Source organism: Aythya marila (assembly GCF_965140915.1).
Source record: "Aythya marila genome assembly, chromosome: 4".
NCBI classification, from domain to species: domain Eukaryota; kingdom Metazoa; phylum Chordata; class Aves; order Anseriformes; family Anatidae; genus Aythya; species Aythya marila.
Window position 1 is genome coordinate 35,317,746 of NC_139045.1, and position 27,856 is coordinate 35,345,601.

Consider the following 27,856-nt stretch of genomic DNA (forward strand, 5'->3'; position numbering starts at 1 on the left):
TCTGATATTAAAAAAAAATTCTTCGTACTACCACTGTGACTCAGATCCATTCATCTATTAGCACTTCTTGTATGTTGTCTCTGGGCTGTTGAGAATCTAGCTGATAGAAATTCACAGATTTTTTAGGAATGACAAAATATAAAAGCCTTTGGTGAACTACTCCTTCTTTCAGGGCATTCAGTTAGCATAGAAGTAATGAGTATTACATAAATTAAAGTTGTTGCAATTCAGCTGTAGGGACTGAGATTCAATGCCAGTGAAGATAGACCAAGGTTTTAAAAAATATCTGCTGTAAATTAAAAACAAATGGTTGAAAGTATTTTGCAGACCTCTCTCCCACAGATCGTATATTCCATTTTCCAAATTAAATCTAAGAGAGAATATTACTTTATTGAGATTTATGGAATAATTTCTTTTAAAATTCCAGCAATATGAGAATACAGGCAGACACTGACAGGGCTGACAAAAATAAGTGTCAGCTACTAAATAGTTTCATCTTCTGGAGGATTTTTTTTTTTCAGTAATGGGAAAAATTAGTTCTGACTTTTTTAAAACTAAAATTATATACAAACCATTAAATTAAGGACAGATCACTTTGTCCAATTTTAACTGCAAAGGGGATAAAATGGGTGGAAAACATGATAATATAGCAGTGATCCATTGAAGGAAGTGTTCCTCCTGCAGTTCAACTTGCTGAGCCTGTCTAAGGAATAGGACTTAAAAGCTTGTGAGAAAACGTGTAAGAGGATATAGAGGAAAATTGTTCTGTGGCATCTGGGAGAAGTACATGTAGGCAGAGCAGTTGGGCCGTATTAACTATGAAAGCATGTATGTTATTCAACTCTGGTTCTCTCTGAAGAAAAAGAAATGACCTGTTTTCTATAAGGCATAGTACAAGGGTTATACCAGAGGGAATCACATAGCTCTGATGGACAGGAAGGTACACAGAAGTCCCAAGGACACTGGGTACTGTTTCTGAGAGCTCCAATCCGTATTCAAGAACCTCATTACAGAATTTGGGGTGTCCAAGAGCTTAAAAGGATGATGAATCTTGGAGCCTTAGTGGACTGTTAAGCCTCCTCCCATTAAAGAAAAACATGTGGTTGAAACTGTGTTGGCTAAAAACCACGGAATTTTCTGCGTAACTTTATTCCTTCTTTGCCATTTTGTGTTGGATATCATGATCTGCCTGTTATATTTCAGCAAATGCAATAATTTTCTTTTAATTAGATAATTACCATGTTTCTCATTGGTTTTGATCACTTCTAAATTCAGCTTTTGGTTTTAACAAATGCAGTTTCAGAAGATGATGGATTTTTGCATTTTTAAAACCGCTAAATGTTCAAAAAGGATTTGTACACATAACAAAATTAAAGTAGGGATTATCTAGCACTGTGTGTGGGATACAGCTATAATCTATACAGTGCATGGAAAAGAAACTGGCACTCTCAATTGCACTACACACATCTCAGTAATAACAGGGTATGAGGCATACAATTTCATGGAACACCCACAATGAAAATTATTCTTTCCAAACAGAGAATTGTTTTGGAATAAGTTAGGTTAATTGGCACCATGGGATTCCTCTCAAGGAAACACAGAACATTAAAATCTACACATGTGCATGTAAAATGATAAAGTATTATCTTCTTTCCCCTCTCAGCTCCTCAAATCTAAGACACGCTACCCAAAATCAACAGAAACAATTATGTTTTGTTGATTCAAATTTCCTTAGAATAAACTGGCAATTCTTCATCTGGTCAGCTTACAACCTGAGAGTCACTGCTGCACTGTTCCACAACTGCTAGCTTGGGTATGGTTATCTGCTTCATTCTCTCACACAAAAATAGACGCCTCTAGAGCATTTGGCACATGCTTTACAGAATTGTAAGAATCTTTATTTTCCTTGCAGGCGACATAGCTATATCATGATAAGATAACAGCCTCTTTCAGAGGACTATTGTGCGCCCTTTAGGATTAGAACCAAAATCTACAAATGGTTAATGGGAAATCCAGGCATATTTCACGGTCATTATGCAGTCCTCAGTTAAAACACTGACTGTATTTTACAGTTTCTGAATGCAGTTGGAAGTATATTAAGTCTTCACAAAAGTATTATCAACCTCTCAAAATCGTAATTATAAAAAGGACTTATGACTAATAAAGAAAAAAAATCCTTTTAATGGAGAAGGCTGAATTCTCGTGCAGGCTGTTAAGTGTTGTGCTGTGTGCATTTGACTATTTCATTAATGTTTAAGGTCATCATAAACGAGGACTTTGGTTTTGGCTTGTTTTAAAATGTCCTTTACTTTGAAATTTGGGCATACATACAACTCAACCATTATTTGTTTCCTAGCCTTCTACCCAAATTATGGCAACACATTTAAAACTAACTAATTGTGTGATTCCTAGTGGTCAGGTCACAGATGAGGTGTGGCCACAGACATGCTGTCTGTGTGTGTGTTACAAGTCTGGCCGAATCTGCTCTGGCCTCTTGAATGAACGAGAAACTGCTGTGTCCTGTGACCCCAGATGACTTCACATGTAAGTCCTGTGCTGAAGAACAGCCTTCGTCACTTCCCAACCTGCAGTCAAAAATTGAGGTGTATATTGATTGCCATGTCATTTTTTGCCCAGCCTCAGAAGAAAAGCAGCACCATGTACAACACAGCATTTCAGCTTCTCACCAAAGACATTCCAGAGCCTGCCATTACATTACTCTGAAATAGGAGTTCCAAGAAACCAAAGAATACCCCAGAACTTACCATTCTTCTATGCCAATAATATTATTTCCTTTGCCACTCTGCCTGGGCCTACTCACATATCTTAAACTGACTTACTATTTAATTATTCTCTATTAGGAGTACAGGAAAAAGACAGCAAATAGAATTTACACTTAGCATAGGTGGAATTAATTCTAGAATGAAATGAAAATTAAATCTTACACTAACCATAACAGGATATATGTCATATTTATATTCTATACTATAACATTATTATTTTAGAAGACTATCCATGTTCTTTGTAGAGAGATGTGAGCTTGGTCTGGCAGACCAAAGTGGGTTTACCTTCCAGAGTTTTCATAGACAATGCTTCTGAATAACTCTGAAGAGTTGCAGGCCCACTAGGTTGCAGAAGGAAGAAATTTAGATAGGATCTCCCAATCCTCCTCCCGGTCCTAAAGTCTGGAGAGAAATACACCCTTTTCATTCCATGCACCAAAATAATCCCCTGTTTGAGAGTAATTGGTCACAAATTTAGTAGCTACTATAAATTTAGCTTTCCAGGGAATAGATGGCAGAAGATTACCTTTGCCAGGAGTATAAACTATTGCTTAATGAAGCAGAGCCCAGCTTGTTCTGTGGTGTCAAGGCAAAGATGAAGCTTAAGAAAGCTTCATTGACTACATCCTAATCCACACAGGAATTCAGAAGAAAATAAATTCATTAAAATTAATTTGTGTGCAAGAGAGGATTACTATGAATTGTGTCTTTTGTCAGTAACATAAATCCTGTCTATACTGATGGACAACGTATGCGCTAAGTGAGGTTTTGTGCCTCAACATGATGAAAAATTGTATATACCCAGTCTCAAGAGTAAAGTGTAGGAGGCTTTAGAAATGATAAAATTGAGCATAGAATTTAGCAAATAATACAGTCAATCTGATTCTATTCACACACTAAGGTTTAAATAGATTTTATCACTAGTTTCTTGTAGTTTTCTGTAGCAGCACTCCTCACTGCAGAGGCAGTGCAACCTATTGTAAGCTCCATGAAATATGTTGTGTCAGTGCTGGAGGTAGTAGTATTTTCTTTTCTGTGTTTGATTTGCATTTTATACTGAATGATCTGAGGAATGTGAAATTATGTAATTAAAAGTTATGTTGTGATGCAAACGCACTTGAAGGCATAGTAGAAGTTTCACTACTAGTCCTGCATTCCTGCAAAAAGCTGCCTATGGTGACAAGGTACTCATTTCACCCTGAGAAGCTCTGGAATAATTGGTTGTAGCACCACAGTTAGCAGATTTAATATCTGAAGGGCTACTTTCATAGTCTTATGCTGTCCCTGAAAATTGTTATGGGTGGAAAAAGGGTTTACTGCACGTTCCATGCCACTCCTCATCGCATCACCTTGAAAATCCTTTCCTGTATACCCACTCATAGACAATTCCTGTCTGAATCACTGGATCACTTATGAGTAAGACTTTGTAGGACTGCAAGTAATTGTGCTCTGATATAAAAACCAACCAACATACAGTAAGGAATATATCTTACTTATAACAGTTCTTGAGACTGTTACTCAGAAACATGCTATGCATGTGCATACACTTAAAATAATGGTTGTTGATATTTATACATATTTTCATTGTAAAGAGAATTGGCTGTTAAAATATTTACAAGGAATTATATAGGAATATAGCATTTAAAAAACTTTGGAGTTAAACACACACAGTTAGTTTTACTGATTATTTGAAAGTAAGATAAAATAAAAAGGTTAATGTGGCTTAGGATTTAGGGGAAGTTTCTGTTAAAAATTAAGTGCTTGTGACAAGGAAAACCATAGTCTTAGAGCAGAGAAGGTGACTGAAGTCAAGGAGTCAAGTATTCTTAACATTAATCTTAAATCCTATTTCACTGATATTTTCTGTCCCTTTTCCCTTCCCTTCCTTCTCCTGCCCTGCCCTTTCCTTCCTCAAAGCCTTTGCCATTTATCACAATATGCCCAAGAGATGAACTATGAACACTTTACTAGTTCAAGAGAGAAAAAAAATCTCTACACAAGTAAAAGTGGTAGTTCCATAAGGGCAGTTTTAAGTTTTTACCCCATTTTGCAAGGGTTTCTACTCTAGGAACAATGTTTGCAAAGGCCAACAAATTGCAGCCCTCCTTGCTGGCTGTATGATCTATGACCCCACAGACAGCAGATACATACCAGAACAACACAACATCTACAGTTACAGGCAACAACAGTAACAGTATACTCAAAATTACTTAAGGATCAGAAATGACAAGCAATGAACATGAAGCCCAAGTGAAATACTGTACTTCAAGAACTAATTCAGTCAGTGGATTTATAAATAGGAAAGTACCAAGTAGATAACAGGGACCTAATCTTACCATTGATGGTCATGAGATGTAAACTTGGCTCTTGTGTATGGTTCTGAGGTCCTTCATTTTAAAAGGATGTTGAAAAAATGGAATGATTGTAGGGAAGGACCACAAAAAAGCTTTAATGACTGGACGAAGCTCTCTACAATGACAGCCCTAAAGGCACTTAGCTTTTCAGAAAGTATATTGATAGGTGATTACAGTGTGTGACTCCTAAGAGAAGCAATAGGCTCTTCCTTTTTTGTTGCCAAATCACACTTGGATGCTTTCCAAACAATATACTTTAGACCAATATATGTTATTGAGCTCAGGAGACAAGAGAGTGAGTGAAAATTAATGTAATAGGTTATGCTATATTTTATGGTGGCTTCTACTGATCTAATGGCTTCAATATCTAAGGAAATAATATGGTTAATAACATAAAATACAGCCACAGGAGTGAGGAAATTTGGAGAGATGCTAGCGTATTTTTCAGCATTTTTCTGTAAGTTAGATATACTCTGCAGTACAAGGGGACTGATCTGATAATAACATGTTCAGCTTTGCTACAGCTCATTAAATTCAAATATTTCAAATATTTTGATGTATTTTTATTTTTTTTTCTGCTGAATGCATTATGGGCTAAATTCCTATTTGCTTGATGCATTTAATTATTTTGTTCAACATTTTGACAATATATTCAGATAATCAGGACTTTTTCTTGAAAGCTAATTAAGGGTTCCTTAAACACCTGTGAAATCAAAGTACTACCATTATTAATTCAACAGCTTTTCACACAAACTTTACACCTCCGTTCTACTTGGGAATAACTTAAGACAAAGAAAACTGCACTGAAAGTCAGTCCAAAAGAATAATAATAATGTTTTCATATTAAAATTGTCTTTCCTACATAATTTTGAAGGAACAACTGTAGAGTATTGCTGTGTGACTGACACCTGTCTTCACAACATAATGGTGAAGTAAATTCAACAGATCAAGGAAGCAGACTTTTAGAGTATGGTTATTTTTTCAAGTAATGCTTACCCTATTCCCCTTCATACATGCCACATATTGAGGGTACTTTGCTATGTCAGTGGGCACAGGTGATGCAATCAGAGAGTATTTTCTTTACTTTGCTGGAATATATATTCCTAAATGTTTGAGCCCAGATGGATGTCCTAGATTCAAGTTACAGGTGCATGCCCCTTATGTCTTTACTCACCTTTGGGGCAAGACTGAGGTACACAGCTCCCTCCTTTTCACTACATTCTTGAGATAGAGAAGAAAAGGCCGAAAGTGACAGGAAGGACTTGGCCAAGTGCCTAATCCATCTGCATGTAGTGCACCACTTATGTAGCCAGTGTGACCTAAAATAAGTTGGGGAGGGCCAAAGATGCTGAATTAGCAACTTCTTGATTAAGATCCATCCATGTGTTCCAACAACTCAGTTGAAAAATAAAAGATCAAAAAGGCATCCCTGATAACTGTGCTGTCAAGAGGGATTAGCAACTGGGAGATGTGCAAAGAAGAATTGTTTCTTAGAGCTTCAGAACATTTTTTTTAAGGGATTCTGCATCTTATTTCTGCTAGTAGGACATCCAGGAAGAACAAAATACAATCATCAAGGCATCTCTCTTATGAAGTACTTCGACATGTTTGCACTAATTCCTCTGAGATGCTGACAACATATAAAATTGGCACTTCTTCTCTTTTACTTGAAATTCTAAAAATTGAATCACCTGCCAAGAATCACTTGCCAATAGGTTTTGTTGCAACAATGATTTTTATGCAGAGATCCCAATGACTTCAATGGCCATTGGAAGTTAATGGAACAATAAAACATGCATCAGGTTTTGCCGCTCTTCTTACTTAATTTCCATTTATATTCACATGGAATAGGATAGGACTATTCCTAAATTACACCTTCACAGGAGCACTTCACTGCCAAGGAACAACTCTAGGTAATCCTATCTGTGTGCTTAAGTTAGGAAAACCAGGGAAGAAGCCTATGGAGCTCATTTGCAGCTACATCGGGGTTCCAAATGAATTTAATCAACACAAGGACCATTAGTTCCACTACAGAGACAAAATAGCATCATTTTATGACAGTATCATGGCTGAATCCTACACAATGCAGTCCCTTCTCTTCCTCTTTTCTTGGTATGCTGTTTCCTTCCTTATCTGACTGCCAGTGCTGTGATGAGGGAAGTGATGTTAATGAGGTCAGAACTAAAGGCCAAGATTATTTTATGAAGGATATATCTTATTTTTGTTTATATCTGTCTGAAGATAGTTTTAAGAATATTCTTTGGAAAATCATGATGCAACAGACTTGGTACTCTGTGACAATGTAATAATTTTATCACCCCAAAATTTCCTCTTGATATTAGAAAAAAAAAAAAAAAAAAAGAGAAAGTCATCCACCACTATTTTACTCCATCCATCAACACAAGAAATATCTTCTTGGGATAGCTGTCCAAAACACTTTTCAGAGGTATCAGTTTATATTACCTGTCATTCAACCATAGCTGTATTTTTATTTTTATTTACTACACAACTGACATCTAAGAAAGTTTGAAAAAATATTTGACTATTGTCAGTAGAGTTAAGTATTTGTTAGTATTTCACATACAAGTACAAAATGGAAAGAAACTGCTACCTTTAGTATTGGATATAAAAGAAAAATTACACACTTAAAGTCCTAATTCAATATTTTTACGGAAAAGGAATAATTTGCCTTGTCTTGCTACCATTGCTCCAAGCTTTGAAAAAAGGTGAAGAGTTTTTGTTTATTTCAGTGAACAGTCTTGATGTTAAGTCAGGAATAACGTTGTGTGGATTATCTTACACAGGAACTGACTAGATGTTTGGATTAACATCTATGAATGTGTGTAAATGAAGAGAGAATTAAAAAAATACACAACATGTTACCTTGGCAAAACATTTCACTGCAACATATGGGCCAGAGTTTGACAACTAAAGGACTTTGGGGACAACTAAAACTTTGTTAATTTCATTTTACTTTTTCACTTGCATTGCTATATGAGAATAAGGCATGTTGGGCAAAATGTATGCATACAACTTAATCTACTTTACATTAGAAGCATGTCTGAACTAGACACAGAAGAGACATTCTGTGATTTGCACACCTTGCATGTGGATGCAATGTTTTTCATGGTGTCTTTGTAAATTGCTGGCTGCAGACTATCTGCACTGCCAGCTAGAGAATTGTCTATCCACATAGTATTCTCCATTACCAATTTCTAGTTTTAAACTGTATAAAAGGCAAATAAAATCAAATTTCCATCAAGTACTTTATTTTGATAAAATAATTAGAATAGAATAGAATAGAATAGAATAGAATAGAATAGAATAGAATAGAATAGAATAGAATAGAGCAAAACAGAACAGAATAGTTCAGTTGGAAAGGACCTAGAAAGATCCCCTAGTCCAACCGTCTGACCACTTCAGGGCCAACCAAAAGTTAAGGTGTGTCATTGAGGGCATTGTCCAAATGCCTCTTGAACATTGACTGGCCTGGGGCTTGAACCACCTCTCTAGGAAGCCTGTTCCAATGTTTGACCAATTATTACTTTAATCACAGTGGTCTTGTATCCTTGTAGGTAAAGGACAATAATTATAGCAATCAGGCTGCAGGGGATAAACATAAAAATGTTTGAGAACCCTTGTTTTAAAACTACCATTTGGGTTATGTGGTTTTTGTTTTATTCTATTTATTTATTTACTATTTTATATAATGTACTAATTCCTCAAATTCTTTTCCATTCCTCTTTCCATTTAAAAGCTGGTGTTTTGCTTCTAGGCACATTCCCTTTCTCCTTATCTGTGAAGTACATAAAGCCTCTGTTCTTGCCAGCCTGCATTAAACACTGCAATACAATTATCCTTAAGCACTGGACTGTTATCTGAGGGAACTGAATTAGACTTTCTAGCTAAAAGAACATCACATTATTTACACAAAATGTTATAGTTGAAACAGATTCACTTTAGAGTATTATATAATGGTTAGGGTAGTAGAGACTAAAAAGATCAGGTCACTGATTTAAAACAGAACAAGAAGTTGTGTCTGAATTGGAGGGTAGCTGTTGAAGGTCTTCCCAGCTAGGCTATTGCCTATTCAGAAGCATGGAAAATCAGTTTTGCATTTAGTCTTGCTTCTGAGTTCCAGCTGGAAAAGCTTCCTCAAGGAAGGTTTATTTGGGGCTGAAAGAAGTTCTGCAGAAAGTTTCAGTGTCAGTTTTTCACAAGCACAAGCTATCAGAATTTTCACATAAGAAATACAAACCAGCTTTAAATTGGTTTTCAAAAAGATCCCTCATAGGATGTCTTTTGGTTTGGTATCTTGGACATAATGGCAAGAGGCAGAAAGGGAAGTGTTCAAGAAATCACAGTGTCATATGAATTGCTTCTTTTCCTTTAAAAAGTGTAATATATTCCATTTATCTCTTGTTTCGGCATAGAACAAAACCATTTCCCTCAGAAAAGGCTATCTTAAATTAGCTTAGTGATCTTATAGCTGAAATACAAAATAACGAGTTAGCATGTGCTATGCATTTTAAATATCTTGAATATAGTTTGCCACAAGTATTATTTAAAATTACTGTGTCAATAGTATGTCAGTATACTTTTTATCCATGACATCCGATTGTGACTGATCTATACAAAACCTCGTTACAATTTAAATTTGTTGTTTATATCTGCATTTTACTTGTATTACCACTCTAAAATGTGACAAGAAATCATCATGGAACAACACTTAAGACATTTCATGACTAAAATATCAGCCAATATACTTAGGAGTTTTCCAGTAGAAGTCAGCCCATACCTAGATTTGATTTCTTACCTCCACCCTCGCATGGATTCCCATCATTGCCCATTCACAATCATGCCCCTGACCACGAAAGCCAGAAGCAGTCTAGCCATTAAGCATCACAAATGCTGCTGCACCAATACACCCACATGTTCAAATTTAGTGTGAGTGACTTTTTATGAGCATCTCAAATATGAACTGTTTGGTGGCAGCCTCCCATCAAGGACAGCTTGTGTCCCACCTGTGGCTGAGCCAAGAAGGAGCGAGCAGCCCTGCCCCTCTCCCGGCATCCCCAAGCCTTCCCCAGGCCCTCTCCTGTCCCTGGCTCCCGGGGCCTCACCGAGCACCCGCAGGTCAGGTGATGCTCCAGGCCAAACTTGCTCCCACTGGAATCACAGTGAAACTCAACCAAAGTCAGTAGAAATGAGCACATAGGGTGAAAATACAAACATAATGCTACGTGTTGCCGGTGTTGCATAGTTTCTTCCAAATTTGAAGTGAGGAAAAAATGAAGGGAAAGAGAAAAATGTGAAGACAGTTGCTATCTTTTCTCTTTGTGAATTAAGGAAGAGTTTTCATTTCTTTGCTAGATAGAGCTGTTGTGACTGTTGTCCTTACTCTTCTTTTTATTATGTAAATTAAAATAATTTCTGAATAAAAGTTCCTTCCCTTATTCCCCATATACAGGCTAAAATATAAACAGAAAGAGATAAGTGAAAATTCCAACCTTTATTCCACTCTGAACAAGCTTGTGTATATCCAAAAAAGGTTCCTTGATTATGTCTCCTTCAGGACTGAAAATCTTCACGTATCCTTCTTTTTCAAGTATAAAGAGGCGATGAGATCCATCCCCACAATGTACTGCTCCAACAGGCTGCCTTAGTCCACTCACAACCTCCTGAATACAGAAGCAGTTGTGCTTGTGTTTTCTAAAAAAATTTGAAAAAAACAGTGAGAAATTTCTTCTTTCTTGTAACCATGACACAACAATGTCCCTAAAAGATAAAATGACTGCTCTGTAATGATAGTACAAACACAGTCATACAATTCAGAATAAATTGTTTCCTTGAATGTATGCACACAGATAATACTGAAAATGAATTTACGCTTCACTCAAGCAAAATTTGTCTTGTATACAAGAGAAAATTAAGTCATTTTAAATCTAAAATGTAGAGGAATAGCTAAAACATGGTAAAAGAGAAAACAATTTATAAATAGAAAAATTCTACAGTACATTCCAGCAATTCCACAATTTGCCAAAATTTGGCTTTGAAAGTCCATTAACACCTTATTAGTAACTTAAATATCAAATGTTACTGAATGTTACTGCAATATTGAAGCTAATGTAACTTTCTCTTTGGACGTACGCTAGCTGCAGCAAAAGAAAGTACCATCTGGAAAACACAGCTGCTGAGCATAAGCACAGACTGAGCTGGTTCACTGTGAAAACCACAGGCTTTGGTTTTTGTTTTTGTTTTTGTTTTTCAGATTAAACAGCATTTATCTTTATGAACCTGCTGATCTCTTCCTCTTTGTCATATTCTTCCATGTGGTCCAGGGAGTTAGAAGCTGGCCCTCGCACTTGTTTTCTTGGAAAATCTGGAAAGCATACACCACCATCTTTTCTTGCATAGTAAAAGCAAAACTCATCAGCTGTAGTTTGGAGAAAACCTTAAAAATGCAAAAGAGCATACAAATATTTAGTGTGTTGTCATGTCTGCAGTTTTGTGCCGTCAAACTAATCTTTAAATAGATTATATTCTGAGTGGAAAAAGAAGTGGTTTTAAACAAAGTACTATCTTCAAAAAAGGCCTGCTCTGAATAAATACAAACTGACTATTACCTTTTATAGTTTTTAATTTGTATCTGTAGTAAACTTTATTTTCAGTGTGCATAAATAAGAAAAAAAACAATTAACTCAAAATGACACTACAGTTACTCATAAAAAAAAATGAAGGGACAAAATTCAGAGTTAAGGCTGTCATATATTTTTTCCTGATTTTAACCCTACTAATGAAGTGTAATATATGCTGTAAAATAGCTTGAGCAACTTTCATTTAACTTTTTTCTTGCTTTAAGCTTTGCATCTTATCCCTTTTATATTGCTTTAGCAGAACTCAGTATCTTTTGCTACTCTCTGTCATCCCCAAAATATAATGAAAATGGTAGCTCTTCCCTGATTTAATAGCAAAAAAGTGGCTTGTAGTAAAAACTTTGGTAAAGACTTCTGTAAAAGACATGCAGTAAAGACTTTGTGGAATGCTGGCACCAGACATCAGTCGGAGAGGTGAATAATTAGTTGTCTCAGAAAGCAAGAAGTACTGCTTAAAACTGCACCTTGTTGACATGCAGCTGGCCTCTGGTTGACTCCTGACAGTGCCGTGGGTGAAGGCAGTGTCCCATCGCAACGTCTACTTCCTCGGCCCCCAACCCTGAGAAAAGGGACGTGTCTCATGCTGCATTGGAGCTGGCTTTAAGCTGGCTTGGATGAAGGGTGGTCTTTAGGTTTTAGGTTAAAATGGGAGGGAGTTTGAAGACAAGGGAAACAAGATGTTGGTAAAACAAAAGCCTTTGAGGAAAATCCCTGCCACTGCAGATACTATGCTATGTTTAATGACAGCAAAAATATCTTTCTGTCCAAAAACCTTTTTCTAGTAATTTCCATCCAGTTTGTAATCATTAATATTGAATCTAAGATAGAATTTGGCTAGTTACATATGCACTGTTTTACTAAAACAGATGTTAATACAATGTGTCTTAAGACACCTTTATTGCTCTTAGCGTTATTGGCACAATGTTAGGATGTACTACAGTCCAAGACCTAACTGATGGAATACACAAAATTAGCACTTAATTGGAATTAGAGGCCTAATTTATGCATGGCTTTACCACTTGTGAATAATGCAGTAATCCATAGATCTTGCCCATAAAACCTCTGGCTTACAACTTACAATAAGAGCTGATCGGGGACAGCTGTGTTTCTTTGGGAAATGCCAATTTCTTAAAAGCAAAGGTTTTTCAGAAACGTTATCAGTTTTGACAAAATTTTAGTTAAAATGCTGTTTCTGGTCCAAGATGAAACTTCTGGTCTAAATGAAAAAGAGAGAAACAGACAGCAAATCTCGTATCACTATACTCCAATGTCTTGTAATTAGGGTGTTTCATTAGGAAGAGGAATATTCAGGTCAATGCCCCTCATCTGTCAGGCAAGAGTTTGACCCTAAGTCTCCCATTTCCCAAGTAAATGTCCTAACAACCGCTTTATTAGCTATCCTGGGGTGGTCTCTCTGTGGCTTTCTTCATGGAAAATTTCGAAAGAGTTCAATTTCTTCCTTATGTGGAATAGGAAAATTTTTTAGATCCCAGAATTTTTGTGGAGTGGAAAGCCTTTCCCACCCAACTATACTTCTTTTCATATGCATCTTCCTTTAAAAATATTGGACAAATAACATGACAAAGCCTGCCTTTGGCTTCTATAAAATAGTATCTGGAAACACATGGTAGTGTGTTGTGGTATAAAAGTTTAATTACCATGATTTGAGCTTCAGTAAATATCATCTCTGAGGAGCTGGTTTTAATTTATAGTAGTTATTTGGAGAAAATGTGAGATACAATTTCAAGTGGAACAACTGAAGAGGAACTCTGATATAATCATGGACTGGTATTCCAAGGCTTTGTAGATATAATGCCAAAATCAAAGGTAATCTACAATCTTGGTGTTGAATTATTTGACTTAAGAATACATAGTTTTCTCTTCAGCGATTTCTTTCTCTAGGCAAAGGAGATCATTACAGAATATGCAACAGTGGATTAGAGGTGTACAATTTCTGAGAATTTCTAGAATTGTCTAAGTATATAATCTACTATTTATTACAAATAAACTACTCTCGGCTGGAATTTTACCTTTAGTCTGAAAAACTGAGAGCATATAATGATCTTATTGTTTAGTTAGTACATGTGCATTTCAAATAACAATCAGATGCAAACTCAATTGAGTAATGCATTAAGCAATGCCTTTTCTTGCATGTAAGACTAATCTGTTTTCTTTATGAAATATTTTATCATGCATTTGGGTACATCTTGCACTACAGTGGCCTATAGTTTCTGCTATTTGGCAAACCCATCAGCAGGTCTGAAAAAAGATAAGACTTACATTCCAATTTCCTTAGAAATGTTCTTAAAAACAGGTTTGAATTAAACTATGAAAATCAGTCTGTAAATCGCTAAATTGTTGCATTATTGGAAGGAATGTGACCTCTGTAAATACAGTTTCACCTGTGCATTAAGGATGGAATTTTGTTCTATAAAAAAACAGTAAGCTACCAAAAAAATCCGTTTCTATGTTCTATATGCTAGATTCACCACACAGTTTCAGTAAAGACAGTTAAAAAAGATGCTTCTACTTTCCTATCTGATAGTACCTATTTAATGTTTTCTTTATTATGCTTAATTCGTGAGGTCTTTAGTTGAGAGGTTGCCATTTTCTTCAGTGTTTGTACAATGTCCAGAAGAATGGTCCATGACAAGTGCCCCTAAGCACTGGAATTATCTGGGGGGGGGGAAAATATTGTTTTTCTCAGGCAGAGTTTATTCAGATACAGCTTGGTCACTGCCTCTACGAGAGCTATGTCCAATAGAGATGGTGACATTTAGTCCTGTGTGAATTTCTGAACGTATTACTTTATTTTAAAGGAGTAATGCATATTATAAATTTCCTACCAATTCCGTGTGTTGACAGAGCAGTTCCTGTGTTAAAAAAGAAAACTTAAATCACAAAAGAAAATTAAACACAATGTTTAAGTGTTGTGTTTGTTGGATTTTGCATAGGCTTGCATTTCTATGCTTTCAAATATCTTGCAAGCCAGAGTCGAACAGTTTTTGATAAACAAACATCTCAGTTAAGGCAGTTACAGTGAAGTCTTTCTGTGTTCTTATTTGTTAAAATCTTCAGGGATCAGGTGCATGATTTCAAACTTTTTCAAAGAACTTTTGCTCTCATATGATCCTTACTTCCTCTCTCCACAAGTATTTGTGGTCAGTTATTCCTCACACTGTATCTTATTATGCCTATCCTACCTTCACTAAATTCTGCTTTGCTGAATTCCCTGCTTGACCATCACCTTGCCTCTTCTTTCTGATATACAATTTAATTGTAGCAGTTGTCTTGATCTTTACGACAAGGGAAGTTAGCATTCAGTCCCTCATTTGTACAGCACACAGGATTGAATATCATCCACTTGTTTGCACAGACCTGCACCTGCTAAGAGAGCATATGGAAATCACGCTCACCTACTTTATTCCTGCTACATTGTTGACCTTAAGCATACAGTTCTGTATTGTATAGATGAGGCCTTTGCCTGTTTGTTTTTTTTTTGTTTTTTTTTGTTTTTCCTGGTTTGCATTTCCGACAGCTAGATGTAGATTTTTTCACACACACACAAAAAAACAAACAAACAAAAAAAAAAACACCCTACATTCTCCTCTCAATTCTCAGGGAAAACTAAATCAAGGAGGTGATTCCAGACTGATTTTTTCGAAACATAACAGGCTTGGTGGTAGTTCACATCACTTCCTACTGGTTTTGAAGCAATTAATGGCCCTCTTGTCACACTGACACATTGCATGTACCTGCACAAAGGCAGTGCCAGGGTTAATCTCCCCGCTGCTCTTATTAGCAGCAGCAACACTACTATTTTTCTCTTCAGAAATAGTTGACTGTGTTGACTATGGTTATTAGTTGACTACATTAGAACTTCAGGAAGTGTTGAGTGGCCTGCAGAACTTCTCAGAAGACTTCTACCATTTGGGGCCGAGGTGCTCCTGTTTGGAGTTAAAAAATTCTTATCTAGCATCTCTTCTGGCAATGACTGTGTTCAGATCTGGGCCTGGATCTGGACTCACACACCATCATCTGGAATCCATTTCTTCAAATGGAAATAATGGAGAGCACATCGTTCAAAATTTGTCCAATATCCTCAGGTGGCAGGGCCACACGTTTGTTCCTTAGAGTATGTTGCTTCCACTGGCACGAATCAAGTTTCTGCTCATGCTGAAAGGGAGAATCAGCCGTGCCTTTCTTTACGTGGCCAGATTAATAACAAATATCAGACAGTCTTCTCTTCTGACCTTGCAAAACTTAAAATTCCTATTGTTTAAAGAGACTTCATTAACTCCAGCTCCTCATCAGTAATCGCTGAAACTGAGGTTTGCAGTAATGATTGGATGAGAAATAATGGGAAGAGTCAGCCAGGATGAAGCAGAGAAGTTCTATATACAGACATTTTGTGAAACATTGCACCCTCCTGCAGTAACAGATCCATAAAATCCTAACAGCTATTCTTGTTGTTCTGCTTCAGTTTTCAAGAATTCAAGAATCGGTCCACTTATTCTTTGGATATTCAAAATTGCTAAAGAAGTCAATGGAAATTCTGATACAGTCATAAATGGTGGGTAGACTGCTATCTTCAAAAGAATGAACCAAGAATCTACTTACAGTTTTCATCTTTGTAAATGCAAAAAGAACAATAAATGAATTTCGGGAGATAACTCATCAAAAAAATGATGTATAATTTCTCAGTCTTCTTGGTTAATGTGTACTGCTAAAATTTCAGTTCTAGAAAAGATGCTTGCTATCTTGAATCACTATTAAAATTTCTAACTTATGCTAAAATTAGGGCTTCAGGGCTAAAATTATTTTTGTAGTCAGCAATTTCCTTAAAGTCCTTTGTATTGGTGTTCAGAAACAATTAGCACTCCTTAATGGAGGAAAAGTAATTATTTGAGTTTTTAACAAATGCACAGTGAATCATTGGCAGAGACCTCCAGTTCGGGGCATGTTAATTTCCAACTCTTTGTTTAGTCCTCTAGGCTAAACTGAAAACATAGCTTCCATAATTTTTTTTTTTATTTTTATTTATTTTGCAATAAATATTAGGGATATATGGGTCTCACAAGTAAAACAGAAAACACAAATAAGCTGTCTTTGTAATTATTCGTATTTTAGAGTGCGTATTATACTATATTAAAACCCTATAAGCCGTCTTCTCAAAAAGCATGACATGAATCTTAATACCTTCATGAAATACTGGTATAGGCATCAAGAACCATGTGTACCAATCAGAAAACTAACTAAATCATCTCTGCTGATGATGCAAGGACACAACAACTTGTTTTTAGTTCTGCCCACTTTCAAAACCACTATATAGAAAGATTATTAGCATCTCATTGATGTAGGAAAAATCCTATTTTAACTGATGCTAAAGTATGTAAGCTCTTTTTCTGCAAAGCACAGTGCTCTGTCCAGTGCTAAAGTTATGCTTTCATCTGGTTATCTTTCAAGGCAACCTGGGTGGTCACAAAAAGCACTTGACATCTTGATGCACTTCAGCAGTTTTACATATACACAAACTTTGTAGAAAAATAAATTTGTCATTCGTCACCACATATGTTGATCTGAGGAGTGAGGTTCCTGTGGCTATAGCTCCTGTGCTGCTCAGCCCTTTCTCTTTCTCTTCCTCTCTCTACTTCTCCTCGTTCTTTCTCCCTTTTCACCCTTCCACTTTTTCCAATTAAAAAAATTGTTTCCTCAGAAACAGAGAGTTTCACAAAACAACTATGAGGGACTTGCTCTGCTGAATATGCTAATCATTTGCATTAGTTACAAACTCGTGTCAAAAAAAAAGTCTTTGTGCTGACTTCTTATATGGGCCAAACATTTAGAATATCTAATCTATTATCGCTGTTCAGCAGGCAGTCTTGGCAACTGTGACCTATTCTGCTTTGCTTTGGAGAATGTGATAAAGAGCAAGAAACAGCTGGTTTAAGAAAGCCTTAGAAACATCCCTTAGTTTATAAAGACAATAATAATATTTTCATATTTGAATGGGTTGAGATACATGTTAAACCACAGTAAAGGGAAAAAGTAAGTCAATTCAAAATGTTTTCTCAAGCCAATAAAAGAAGGCTGCAAAAAATCCCTGCACTCTCGGGATTTCAGAGAAAACAAGTACACGCTGTACACACGCAATTAAAAAACCCTCCTCCAAATCTCATCCACTTAAACTATCCCCTTTACTCAAATATGTTTATGTTCTATTACAAAGCTCCGTTCATATGTCAAAAATGACTATTCACAAATTCATTTTTCACATCCTTATTAACTCTGCTTTCGAGTCTGTGTTGCTAGTAAAAAAATCTTAGCAGTTTAATTATTTTCTCCTGTGTGACATTATTTATAAGTAGTGTTTGGAAAAGGAAAAAAGCATAGTTTAAAAATGACAGCCTTAAACATATAAATAATTTACTATTGTGAATACCAAAGATGTTATTTAATATAATAGTGTATTACGACAGTATTTCTAAAAGAACCATCTTCTGTGGTTATTTTGTTGATTTAGTTACAAGTGATAGCACACATTTGGTGACTGCCCTAGACAACACTGGTCAAATTCTGGTTTTGGTTATGTCCAGCTAACTCTACTGACTGCAGTGAGGAAGTGTTAGGTTAGTTAAGAATTTGGTTGTTAACAGCATGTTGGAACCGATTCAAAGATCACAGAAGTCTATCAAATAGCTCCCTTTGATTTCAATGGGCTTTAAACTCTGTGGAAAAATACACCAGTTTCTAGGGTAACAAACCCAGAAAAAACACTTTACTCATCAGCTTGTAGGATCTACAGAGGACAGCCAGCATCCTTTCTTTCTTGCATCTTAAAGCTGTATGTCCTTTAGAACAGCCTTTTGGATGGCCAGATAATTGTTTGCATGATTTGAATGACCACAGTAGCATAGCAGTAGAGGTAATATTTTCAGATATTTTCAGGTGCCTTTGACAAAAAGTAATCCTGAGTTTTATGGGGAGTTTTTCATGGAGAGTTTAATAGGAAGGTGGCAAGAAAGTGCTCAAAATGTTTACCTCCCCATGTAAAAATCACCCTGGACGCCCTGAGCTATTCTGTTTTTGCTTAGGCAAAATCTCCTTGATATCAATGGTGATTTTACTTAGCTAAAGACCTGGATCTATGACTGCTCAGGCAATATCAACATTTCAAAGCACACATCCTTTAGTTCCGTATTTTGTTATAGGTTTTACCTGGTATGTGACCTCTGCAAGTATAATAGAATTCTTTACAATAGTCTTTGCACAGGTAGGGAAGAGTTAGCTCTCTTTCAGATGTTTCCCCTTTCTCAGGTGAGTGGAATAGATTCTGGGCATGAGGTGAGCAGTGTGCACATTTGATTTCCTCCAGTAGCTTCGCACATTCTGTGTTGTTCGTAACAGAAAGTATCTGCAAGCCACAAACCAGAGACAAATAAACACATGACCTGTTTCCCCATCTTACACAAAAAAAAAGATTTCATGATCCAATGTAATAAGTAAGGCTAACAGAACCAGTACAGTTAGTATAAATGCATCATGTTTCTCGTCACCATTCCGGAAGAATCAAGCACAAAAAATATTACTATGAAATGTGCAATATGCCATTAGAACAGTGAGATGTCAAGTGTTAGCTTCTCTTTCCCAGAGAAGAACAATAGTAGCCAAATTATTTTATGGACTCAAGCCTGCAATCTCTTATCGCATAGGCAATCTCTGAGCTACAGCAATGATTTGTATGAGGAGCTGCAGCAGCAGGCCATCTGCCCACTAATGAGAAATACTTAAAAACATAACTTGTAGGGTGACCTATGCAAATATTTAGAGACTAAAAGCTGCAATTCTACAACCAAAACACATCAAGGAAACCGTATCTTGGTATTTGTTGAATAGGTGTATCTTGAACTATGCCACAGTCCAGCTACTGAAGTGATTGCATTAGAGTTCTGCAGGTGCCTTGACTTGTTTGAAATGCTGCTTTCCTTTTTTACAGTCTGTACTGCAAAATACTTGGTGGTGGGAAAAGCTGTATGTTTTCAAACATTTCATAAATGAAAAAACAGAATTTGTCCATAGCATCTTAATTTGTCTCAATATTGAAAGTGTAAGTTTGTCCTGAAAAAAGAGCATATATTACGCATAGTACTTGAAGAAGCACTAAACCACGATTGATGATGTGTTTAAGTAAACACAGGAGCCTAAGGAGCGCAATGTCATCAAATCGTGAAAAATAATAGAAAACAGCATAGTTGTCTTTATTAGTCTTTGAATGCAGTGCACTTTGTTAATCTATTGTTAACCACATGGATTGTTTTTTGATCATTCATCCCAATGGTGGATAATGGGAAATGTGTTCTCAGTTGAGAGGGACTGAATCTGATCCAATACAAAAACAAAGCTCAGGTTCTTTTTACAGTTTGTTTAGCACAGTTATAAACAAAGACTGTAAGACGCTTATTTTAAGAAATATTAATGCTGTAAGTATTTGTATTCTGTAAAATTTGTAAATATTTGTAAATTTTGCATTTGAAAATATCAAAACAGTTTTGCAGTAGTTCATATCTCTGAGTTGATTTGTAGCATGACTTTACAATGTGTCATTCCCTTGCAACATAACATTGATAGGAATCACCTAAATTATTTTGGATAAAAATTGTTATTTAATACATGAAGACACTTGATATGTTGTAGTATGCTGTCTCATAGGTTGTCGGTCTTCTGGGATGCAGCACTTTGATAACGGTGCTGAACTCATTTTATTTACAGATCGTAATTATATGAGCACAAAACATTTAAGAGAAATGCCCTCCCTGTTGTTTTAAACAGCTATGTATTCGAAGTAGAATACAACATATGGCCTGTATAGTTAAAAAAATCCTAATTAAAGGAACATTAATTTAAAAGGTAAGCTCTTTCCAGGAAAATTCAGTCTTAGCCATGTATTGTCAACAGGCCATCTGAGACGTGTAGTAAAGTTTCATGGCTAAGTTAGAACCCTGATTAGAAGAACACCATTTGGCCTCTAACCTTAATGTAGAAGAGCTACCATTGGCTTCAAATACAATTCCTCCAGATTTGCTGGGATCATTAAATGCAATACATGCTCTGTTCTTTACACTATCTGTTCGTAGTTCATCCTCATCATCATAGCATCTGCAATTAAGTAATGTGACTAATATGTACGGTTTATCATCTCCCTTCAGGTCTTCTTGGGACTCACACTGTTTCACATGTTTTTTGGCAAGGGCTTATCATTTGTCTTAAGCTTGAAGACTAATGAATTAATTGCATGTTGCATGCACAGTGAAAAGTTTGCCTTTACCCTGAATTCACCAGGGAATTCTTTCCACAGGCCCAGCTCCTTCTCTCCTGAAAAAAAAACAAACCAACATTCTTTTTGCTAGATATCTTATTTGGGCCACAGCTGCAGAACTATTAGTGGAACATGGTCTTAGTTCTTGAGTTTCAGGTGTTGTTCTAGATATGGCAGATTTGGGAAAAATGCCTCAAGGACAAGAACTAAAAATATAATGATAACTACAATAAGGTATGACCAAAATAAATAATAACTATAAGTTTGAACATAATATTCTCTGGTAGTAGAGAACAGACTTCACAGAAGTCTTGCAGAACTCCACACTGCTGAGGCAATATGCTGCATGAGCTGGACCTTCTTAAGGGGGAGGATGGCATCCTGACTAGGTACCTATTGTTCTGATGGGAAGTAGCTTATACAATTCAGTCAATCATTGCCAAATAGGACAAAGTCTGGAGCCAATAGGAGATGATTGAAAGCACTATCCATAAATGCTATTTTTAAAGAACTTTATGTCACTAAGAAGCTGGGAGGTTTCCTTAGTAAGGATGAAATGACCAATTTTGGTGTTTCCACCAAAGGAAAGCACACCTGACTACAGACTCTTACAAATACTTGCCTATATTCAGTAGTATCACCTGCTTTGCAAGAGTCTCATTTTTTTCATCAGTGGGTTGATCTCAGGCAGTAGGTTTTTTTGCGGTAGCAGTACGATGGTATGTTTAGAAGTACAAGTAAACATTAGGTATTACTAGGTAAATATTCGGTGTGTTTATTGAATTAACTCCGCAGTGATGCTGATATAAAATTCTACTACTGTTATTTCTGCTGGAAGACTCCAGAAAGAAAGAATTGTGAACAGGAAAAAAAAAGAATACAGGATAGCAAAGCTAATTTACTGTTTCTTGTGGAAAACGTAATTGACGTTGCCTGGTGATACAGGAGAAGAAATGCTTGCCAACATTTCAGTCCTCAAAGTTAAGACAAAAGGATCCTAATCCCCCTGAGCAGCTGCTATCCAGGAATTAACCACAGGAATTCACCCCCTCATGTCATTTCTGGAATGAATCTTGGTCATATAATAGCTAATCGGAAGATTAAGGAATCAGAGTCAATCAATTATCTGAAAATCAAGTATGTTATTTAACTTTTAGAATGCTCAAGCAAAATCGGGTGGTAACATTTGCTCTGTGTGAGGTCTGATGTATAACTGTACTGGCTCAGAGATAGGACAACAAATCGATAACGTATTTATCCTGGTATATATTAAATCGTTTTTAAGTGAAAGCTGAAATACTTATTGAATGAAGCTTTTTCTGCTGGATCTCTACTTTGAGAATGACCTTACAGTTGACAATGGCTTTGGTCTTTTGAAGAAATGTAAACTAATTTCCTGCTTCAATTTTTAAAGTCGTGTGTGAAACCATCAAACTACAGTGGTTTAAACTAACTGTGCTCTGGAAAATATGTAAAACTTCCAAACATTTATTGCAACATGCCTAATAATGATTATGCCTGCTGCTGACTAATTTACAACATCTGTAAGATCATCCTTTAATCTCTAGTCACATGAATGTAAAACTGGTAGACTCAAGGTAAGATAAATCCTGGAATGTGCAGGAAAGTATAGCATACAAAATTGGTTTATCATCAACAAAAAGAATAGTGCAAAGAAGAAGAAACAGAGGAAGATACAGTAAACAGAAATTCTTTACATTGAATATAGTCATCTGTTTTGTGTACCCTGTCATATCTAGTCTGAGAAAGGCAGTATAATTTTGATGTTAACAGAAAAAAAAAAAAAAAATCAACCCACAGTGAAATAAGTCATTGCACTAAGCTGTATTAGATATACACGCATTTATGTCTAAAAATCATATGCTTATGAGATTGTTCAGCTGTTGGGTTGAACATATGCTTCTTCTGTATTATAGAACTGGATTATGTCATTAAAGAGTTCGGTTTCAATTTTAGGGTAATATGTAAATAGATCATTGTACTAAGGCAGCTGTTAAAGGGACCCCAAGATGAGTTATTTGTTTAGTTGGATGTGTTCAACAATAGCCTTTGTTCGTGAAAGAGCCAGAGCAAACAAATGATTGTAAAAGGGCACACTTGAAAACAATTACTTTTCACCCATTCCTTGACAGCCTTGGCTGTGAAGCCATCCAAGGTAGGGAGGACTTCTTTGCCTATCGGGCTGTAAGCAGACTTTTAGAAAAACTGATATTACAATATTTGACCGGGCTGTATTAGTCCTTCCTAATCAAGGGGATAGTGCAGTGAACTAGAAGACAGAGAGTTAAATGTCAACAAGAGTATGTAAAAATCTTACTTGAGGCAGTGCAGTGTGGTATCTGCTTATTATGGTAGCTCCATTTCTGCTCCCAAAACCACGGGCAACAGTAGCATTTTCATTATAAACACAGATCAGTAATTTGGTCAAAAATTCTCAAAGACCTAGCATCTTAACCAACAAGCTCTTATGAAAATGAAGACGTCTACTGAGCATGCTCGACTCTTTGTCTTTAAAGAAGCTAGCGTTCACATTTCTGTTACTGTCATAGCCACTCCATCCTATGGATAGATATATGATGGAGTACTGCATTTAAATAAGCTATTGTTTGAACTGTAGTAGACTAGAGTTTTATAAATGTGCTTTTTGAAAAGGTCCATCCATGTGTATTCTGTAATAGTTTGCCATGTCTCTTATGGAAGACCACCTCATTCTGCAAAGTATAAATGACATATTTTGACATTTTTCCCAAACAGATATTGACATGATAAAGCAGATGTGAGAGTTTCATAAACGTTAATCTATAGTGAAAAATCATCTGCTTTTAAATTCCTGTAAAATTATATTCCTTAAAAAGTCCAACCAATGTTTAAAAAAAGAGTTTTGACAGCTCAGAAATAACTAGCGTGGCATATACAGTTAACACCTGATGTTTATGTGAGGTTTTGAGTACTGTTAGCCCAAAGAAATCCAAAGTGAATTAAGAGATATTTTCAAGTGTTACTAAGAAGAGAGCAAACCATTCAACTGCCTGGAGATTGAGAAGTTACTGAAATGCAGCTTCCAGTTTACTGCATTGAGCCACTTACTACAAGGGTCTCCAAGCATTGAATAATCTCAGAAGCCTATATGCCACTGAGCCATTACAAACAGGGTGAATTAAGGACATATTTTCCAGCCCTTGTTCTTTTCTTCTTCTACTTCTTCTTCTTCTTCTTTTTTTTTTTTTTTTCTTCCTTTTTTTTTTTTCTCTTTTTCTTTTCCTCTGCTAGATCTTTCAGGTTATCTGCATGTGGTTAGTTTATAGTTTAATTCAATTATCACACAGGAGCTTAATGACACTGTCTCTAGACAACACGAAGAAATATATCTGCCTTGAATCTCAAACTGCTGCTGCATATGGTATGAATAAAGAGAGATCTGCAGCTGAAAACCTGCAGTAAGACAGTTCTCACTCATCTGGGAATAGAGGGGGTAGGACAAATGCTCCCTCAAAAGGCATGAACATTTGGACAGAGCTGGGGACTGAAGGAGAATGATGTTCTCCAGTTTCACCCATTAGTGAACCAACTAACAAACACAATGGTGTTGTTGTTATTCTTTTGCCATAAGCAACAGGACTCTGTGTGTGGGCAGCAGTTTAGTGGGGAGGAGGATAAGTCGACCCCTTTTTGTCCTATTGATTTTTTCCTATTTGCATGACTTGAGCAAATTAAATGATGCAATATGGCTTTTTGTTACAAAACAAAGTGAGAGATACCACCCAGACACATATGTTGATTCGTAGAAGCTGTTTACATGAGAATGGAGTGAAATCTACCGTGAACCGAGCATAAAAATTCGATTCAGGCTGGGCATTTTTTTTATTATGCCTGGGCCAGCAAGCCTGAAACGCAAGTTTTCCAAGAGTCTCGCAGACCTTGACAACTACAGAGTTGTAACCGAGGAATTCTTAATTAAACCTTAAACCGGGATGGAAAAGGGAGGGAAAAAAGAGAGGAAAGAAAAAAAAAAAAAAAAGACACCTGATTGTTGATTTCACGTGCAGCGCTTCCTAATGCCGCTGCCCGGCCGCGGGAGGACGGGGGCACGGCGCCGGGCGCTGCGCGGAGCGGAGCGGAGCGGAGCAGAGCGGAGCAGAGGAGGTGCCTCCCGCCCGGCCTCTCCCTCCCTCCCTCCGCATGACGGCGGCTCCGGGAGGCCGCCAGGTAGCGGGGGAAGGAGGGGCGGCCGGCAGCACCTGGCGCCGCCACCCCCGGGCACCCCCGGCTCGTCCCCGCGCCGCGCTCCCAGCCCAGACCTGCCCGAGTACACGCGGGGGGAAGCGGGCACCGCTGTTCCTTTCTCCCCTTTTTATTTTGGAACCCCCAGCAAAATAAACCGCAAAGCGCCGCCAAGCCACTTCCCAGCCCCGCCGCTGCCCTGCGCACCCGCGGGCAGCCCCCGGGGCCGCCCGCCCCGTCAGGTTAGCGCCGGGGCAAGCCACACTCGGCACCCCCCGGCCCGCCGAAGCAGCCGCGAGTCCTCAGGTGGCGCCTACCTTGGTGTCGGCGTGCAGCAGCCCCGGCGTGTCAGCGCGGGGGCAGCAGGAGAGGCGCGGGTAGAGGCCGCGGCACATCGCCTCCCCGCCGCCCGGCGCCTCCGGGGCCAGCAGCCGCCGGTCGCGCTTCTTCAGCCGGCGCGGCGGGGTCCCGTTGAGGCACCTTCTCCTGCGGGCGCCGCTCTCCCCGAACTTGGCATCCCCCTCGAAGAAGCACAGCACCACGGCCACCAGCAGCAGCTTGAACGGCAGCATCTTGAGCATCATGCCTGAGGGAGCGCGTGGATGCACCCAAAAAAAAAAAGAAAAAAAAAGAAAAAAAAAAAAAAGGGGGGTGGGGTGGGGGTGGGGGGGCGAGGGGGGAAGGAGGGGAATCCCACTGACTTTGCTTTGCACTTCGGGCCGGGAAAACACCTCCCTCCCTCCCGCGCGAGGGGGAAGCCTGCGGCCGCGCTCCGAGGAGGGCAAAAAGAAAAATAATAATTAAAAAAATAATAATAAAAACACAAAAAACCCAAACCAAACAACCCAAGGGGGGGGGGGGGCACGGACCCCCGAGCCGAGCCGCTCCGCTCCGCGCCGCGCCGCGCCGGGAGGACGGGATGCTCGGCGGCGGGCGGGAGGAGCCGCGCGGGCGGCACAGGTTCAGCAGCAGCGGCCGCTGCCGCGCCGAGGCGCCGGGGCTCGGGGCGGGCCGGGCAGCGGGCGGCGGCAGCCCCTCAGTCGGCGTCCCATAGGAAGGGTGTCCCCGCGGCGGGGCGGCGGTGGCCGTGCCGGGCGATGCCCCGTCCGCTGCCGGCCGCGGCTCAGCGGGGCTCTCATGTTTCGCTCCCTCTTTTCTTCTTCTTTTTAAGCCGCGCGCGGGGAGGTGCTGCCACCGCGCGCCCTGCACGTCACCCGCCGCCACCGGCCGCGCCGCGCCGCGCCGCGCAGCCGGGCAGGGAGCGAGCGGCGCGGGGGCGCGGCCGGCCCGGGGGGCAGGCGGCGGCGCCACGCCCGGCAGCGGCAACGGCCGCCCGGCAACCGCCGGCCCGGAACGGCCGCCCGAGGTGGGTCTCGGCCGCCGAGCCCCGAGGGGCGCCCCCCCGGCGGGCAGCGGGGCACGGGGAGAGCCCGGGGGGCGGCCCCGCCCGGGGCAGGTGCAGCCACCTCGGGGGGAGCGGGCGGCGGCGGGGCTGGCGCTGAGGAGAAACGCCTCACGGCTCCTGGGGAAGGGCAAGGGCTGCGGGCAGCTCCTCACGGGCAGCGGCGCTGCTCGGGGCGCCAGGGGCCGTTACTGTGCGCCTCACGCTTAGCTGAATCTCTCCAGGTGTAGTCTTGAACTCCTAAGCAGCCCGCTGTGAGCTAATGTGGCATGGACAAGGAGTACCTCAGGTAAAGCGTTGTGTAGATGTAAAGATCCACGAAGATCTGTCCCCTCGCACTCTAAGTGCGTTTCTTGGAGGCTGGTGGCTCCGGAACTCATGACCGCCACTTGACTTGCTGCTGACTCGTTTGGCCAAAAAAAAACGTTCCCGACCAGGGCCTGAGCCACACCGAGTGCAGCGATCGTGGGTACGTGCTGGAGGGGCTCTGGGACAGCGTGGCCCCAGCACTCGTGTTGGTGGGTGAAGTCAGCGTGGCACCCTCAGAGCATCACCAGCACTGGTGGTGATTCAGCTGTCCTGCCTTGTTGTTGTCGAAAAAAGCCCTGCTTGGCACTGGGGGATCGTGTCCCGTGAGCGGCCTGGCTGGCAGAACTGTAGCAATGTGACTACACCACAACAGCCGTGCCACATTTACTGGGTTATTGCATAGGTTGTTCTGAAAGGAAAGTGATTCTGGTGAAAAGCAGAGCAGCGATATCAGAAGTCATTTTTATTCCCAAGCAGTCTCCCCACGGAGGATTATGCTGGCAGAACTGTAGTGGCAGAAGTATGCAGCTGAAGGTCCGACTGCCTCTTTCCCCGGGTAGGCAGGTGGTCAGACTTTTCAAACGGATTTTGCATTGCTTCTCCCTTACTGGAATGGGAAAGTGGAACTGAGTGGAAAGAAGTGACTGTGGGGCAGATACCCTCTTGAAAAAACAAATGTTCAGTGAAAGTGTCTGTTGAGCAGTTGCTGCCCGATCCTCACAGGTCCCGTCTCTCTGGAGGAAAAAGGAAGTGAGGAATATAAATCTATATGATCAAAGTAACGCAGCTATTAG

At 39.1% G+C, this 27,856-nt stretch overlaps 2 protein-coding genes across 4 annotated transcripts in view; one reads left to right on the plus strand and one right to left on the minus strand.

The window, feature by feature from the left end:
- Positions 1 to 26,449, minus strand: part of HHIP (hedgehog interacting protein) — a 79,382-nt gene extending 52,933 nt beyond the window's left edge. The window contains exons 1-5 of one of the 2 annotated variants that reach the window (XM_082758992.1): positions 26,053 to 26,449; positions 25,669 to 25,937; positions 19,012 to 19,207; positions 11,435 to 11,591; positions 10,648 to 10,849 (exon numbers count right to left, since the gene is read on the minus strand). In XM_082758992.1, the coding sequence (XP_082615118.1) occupies positions 10,648 to 10,849; positions 11,435 to 11,591; positions 19,012 to 19,207; positions 25,669 to 25,935 (822 nt within the window). In that variant the 5' untranslated portion in view covers positions 25,936 to 25,937; positions 26,053 to 26,449. Of the gene's footprint in view, positions 1 to 10,647; positions 10,850 to 11,434; positions 11,592 to 19,011; positions 19,208 to 25,668 lie in introns of both variants that reach the window. The other variant, XM_082758991.1, reaches the window with a different exon arrangement.
- ANAPC10 (anaphase promoting complex subunit 10) overlaps positions 1 to 27,856 on the plus strand; it is a 324,259-nt gene that overhangs the window by 136,098 nt on the left and 160,305 nt on the right. The gene's annotated exons all lie outside the window — the stretch shown is intronic.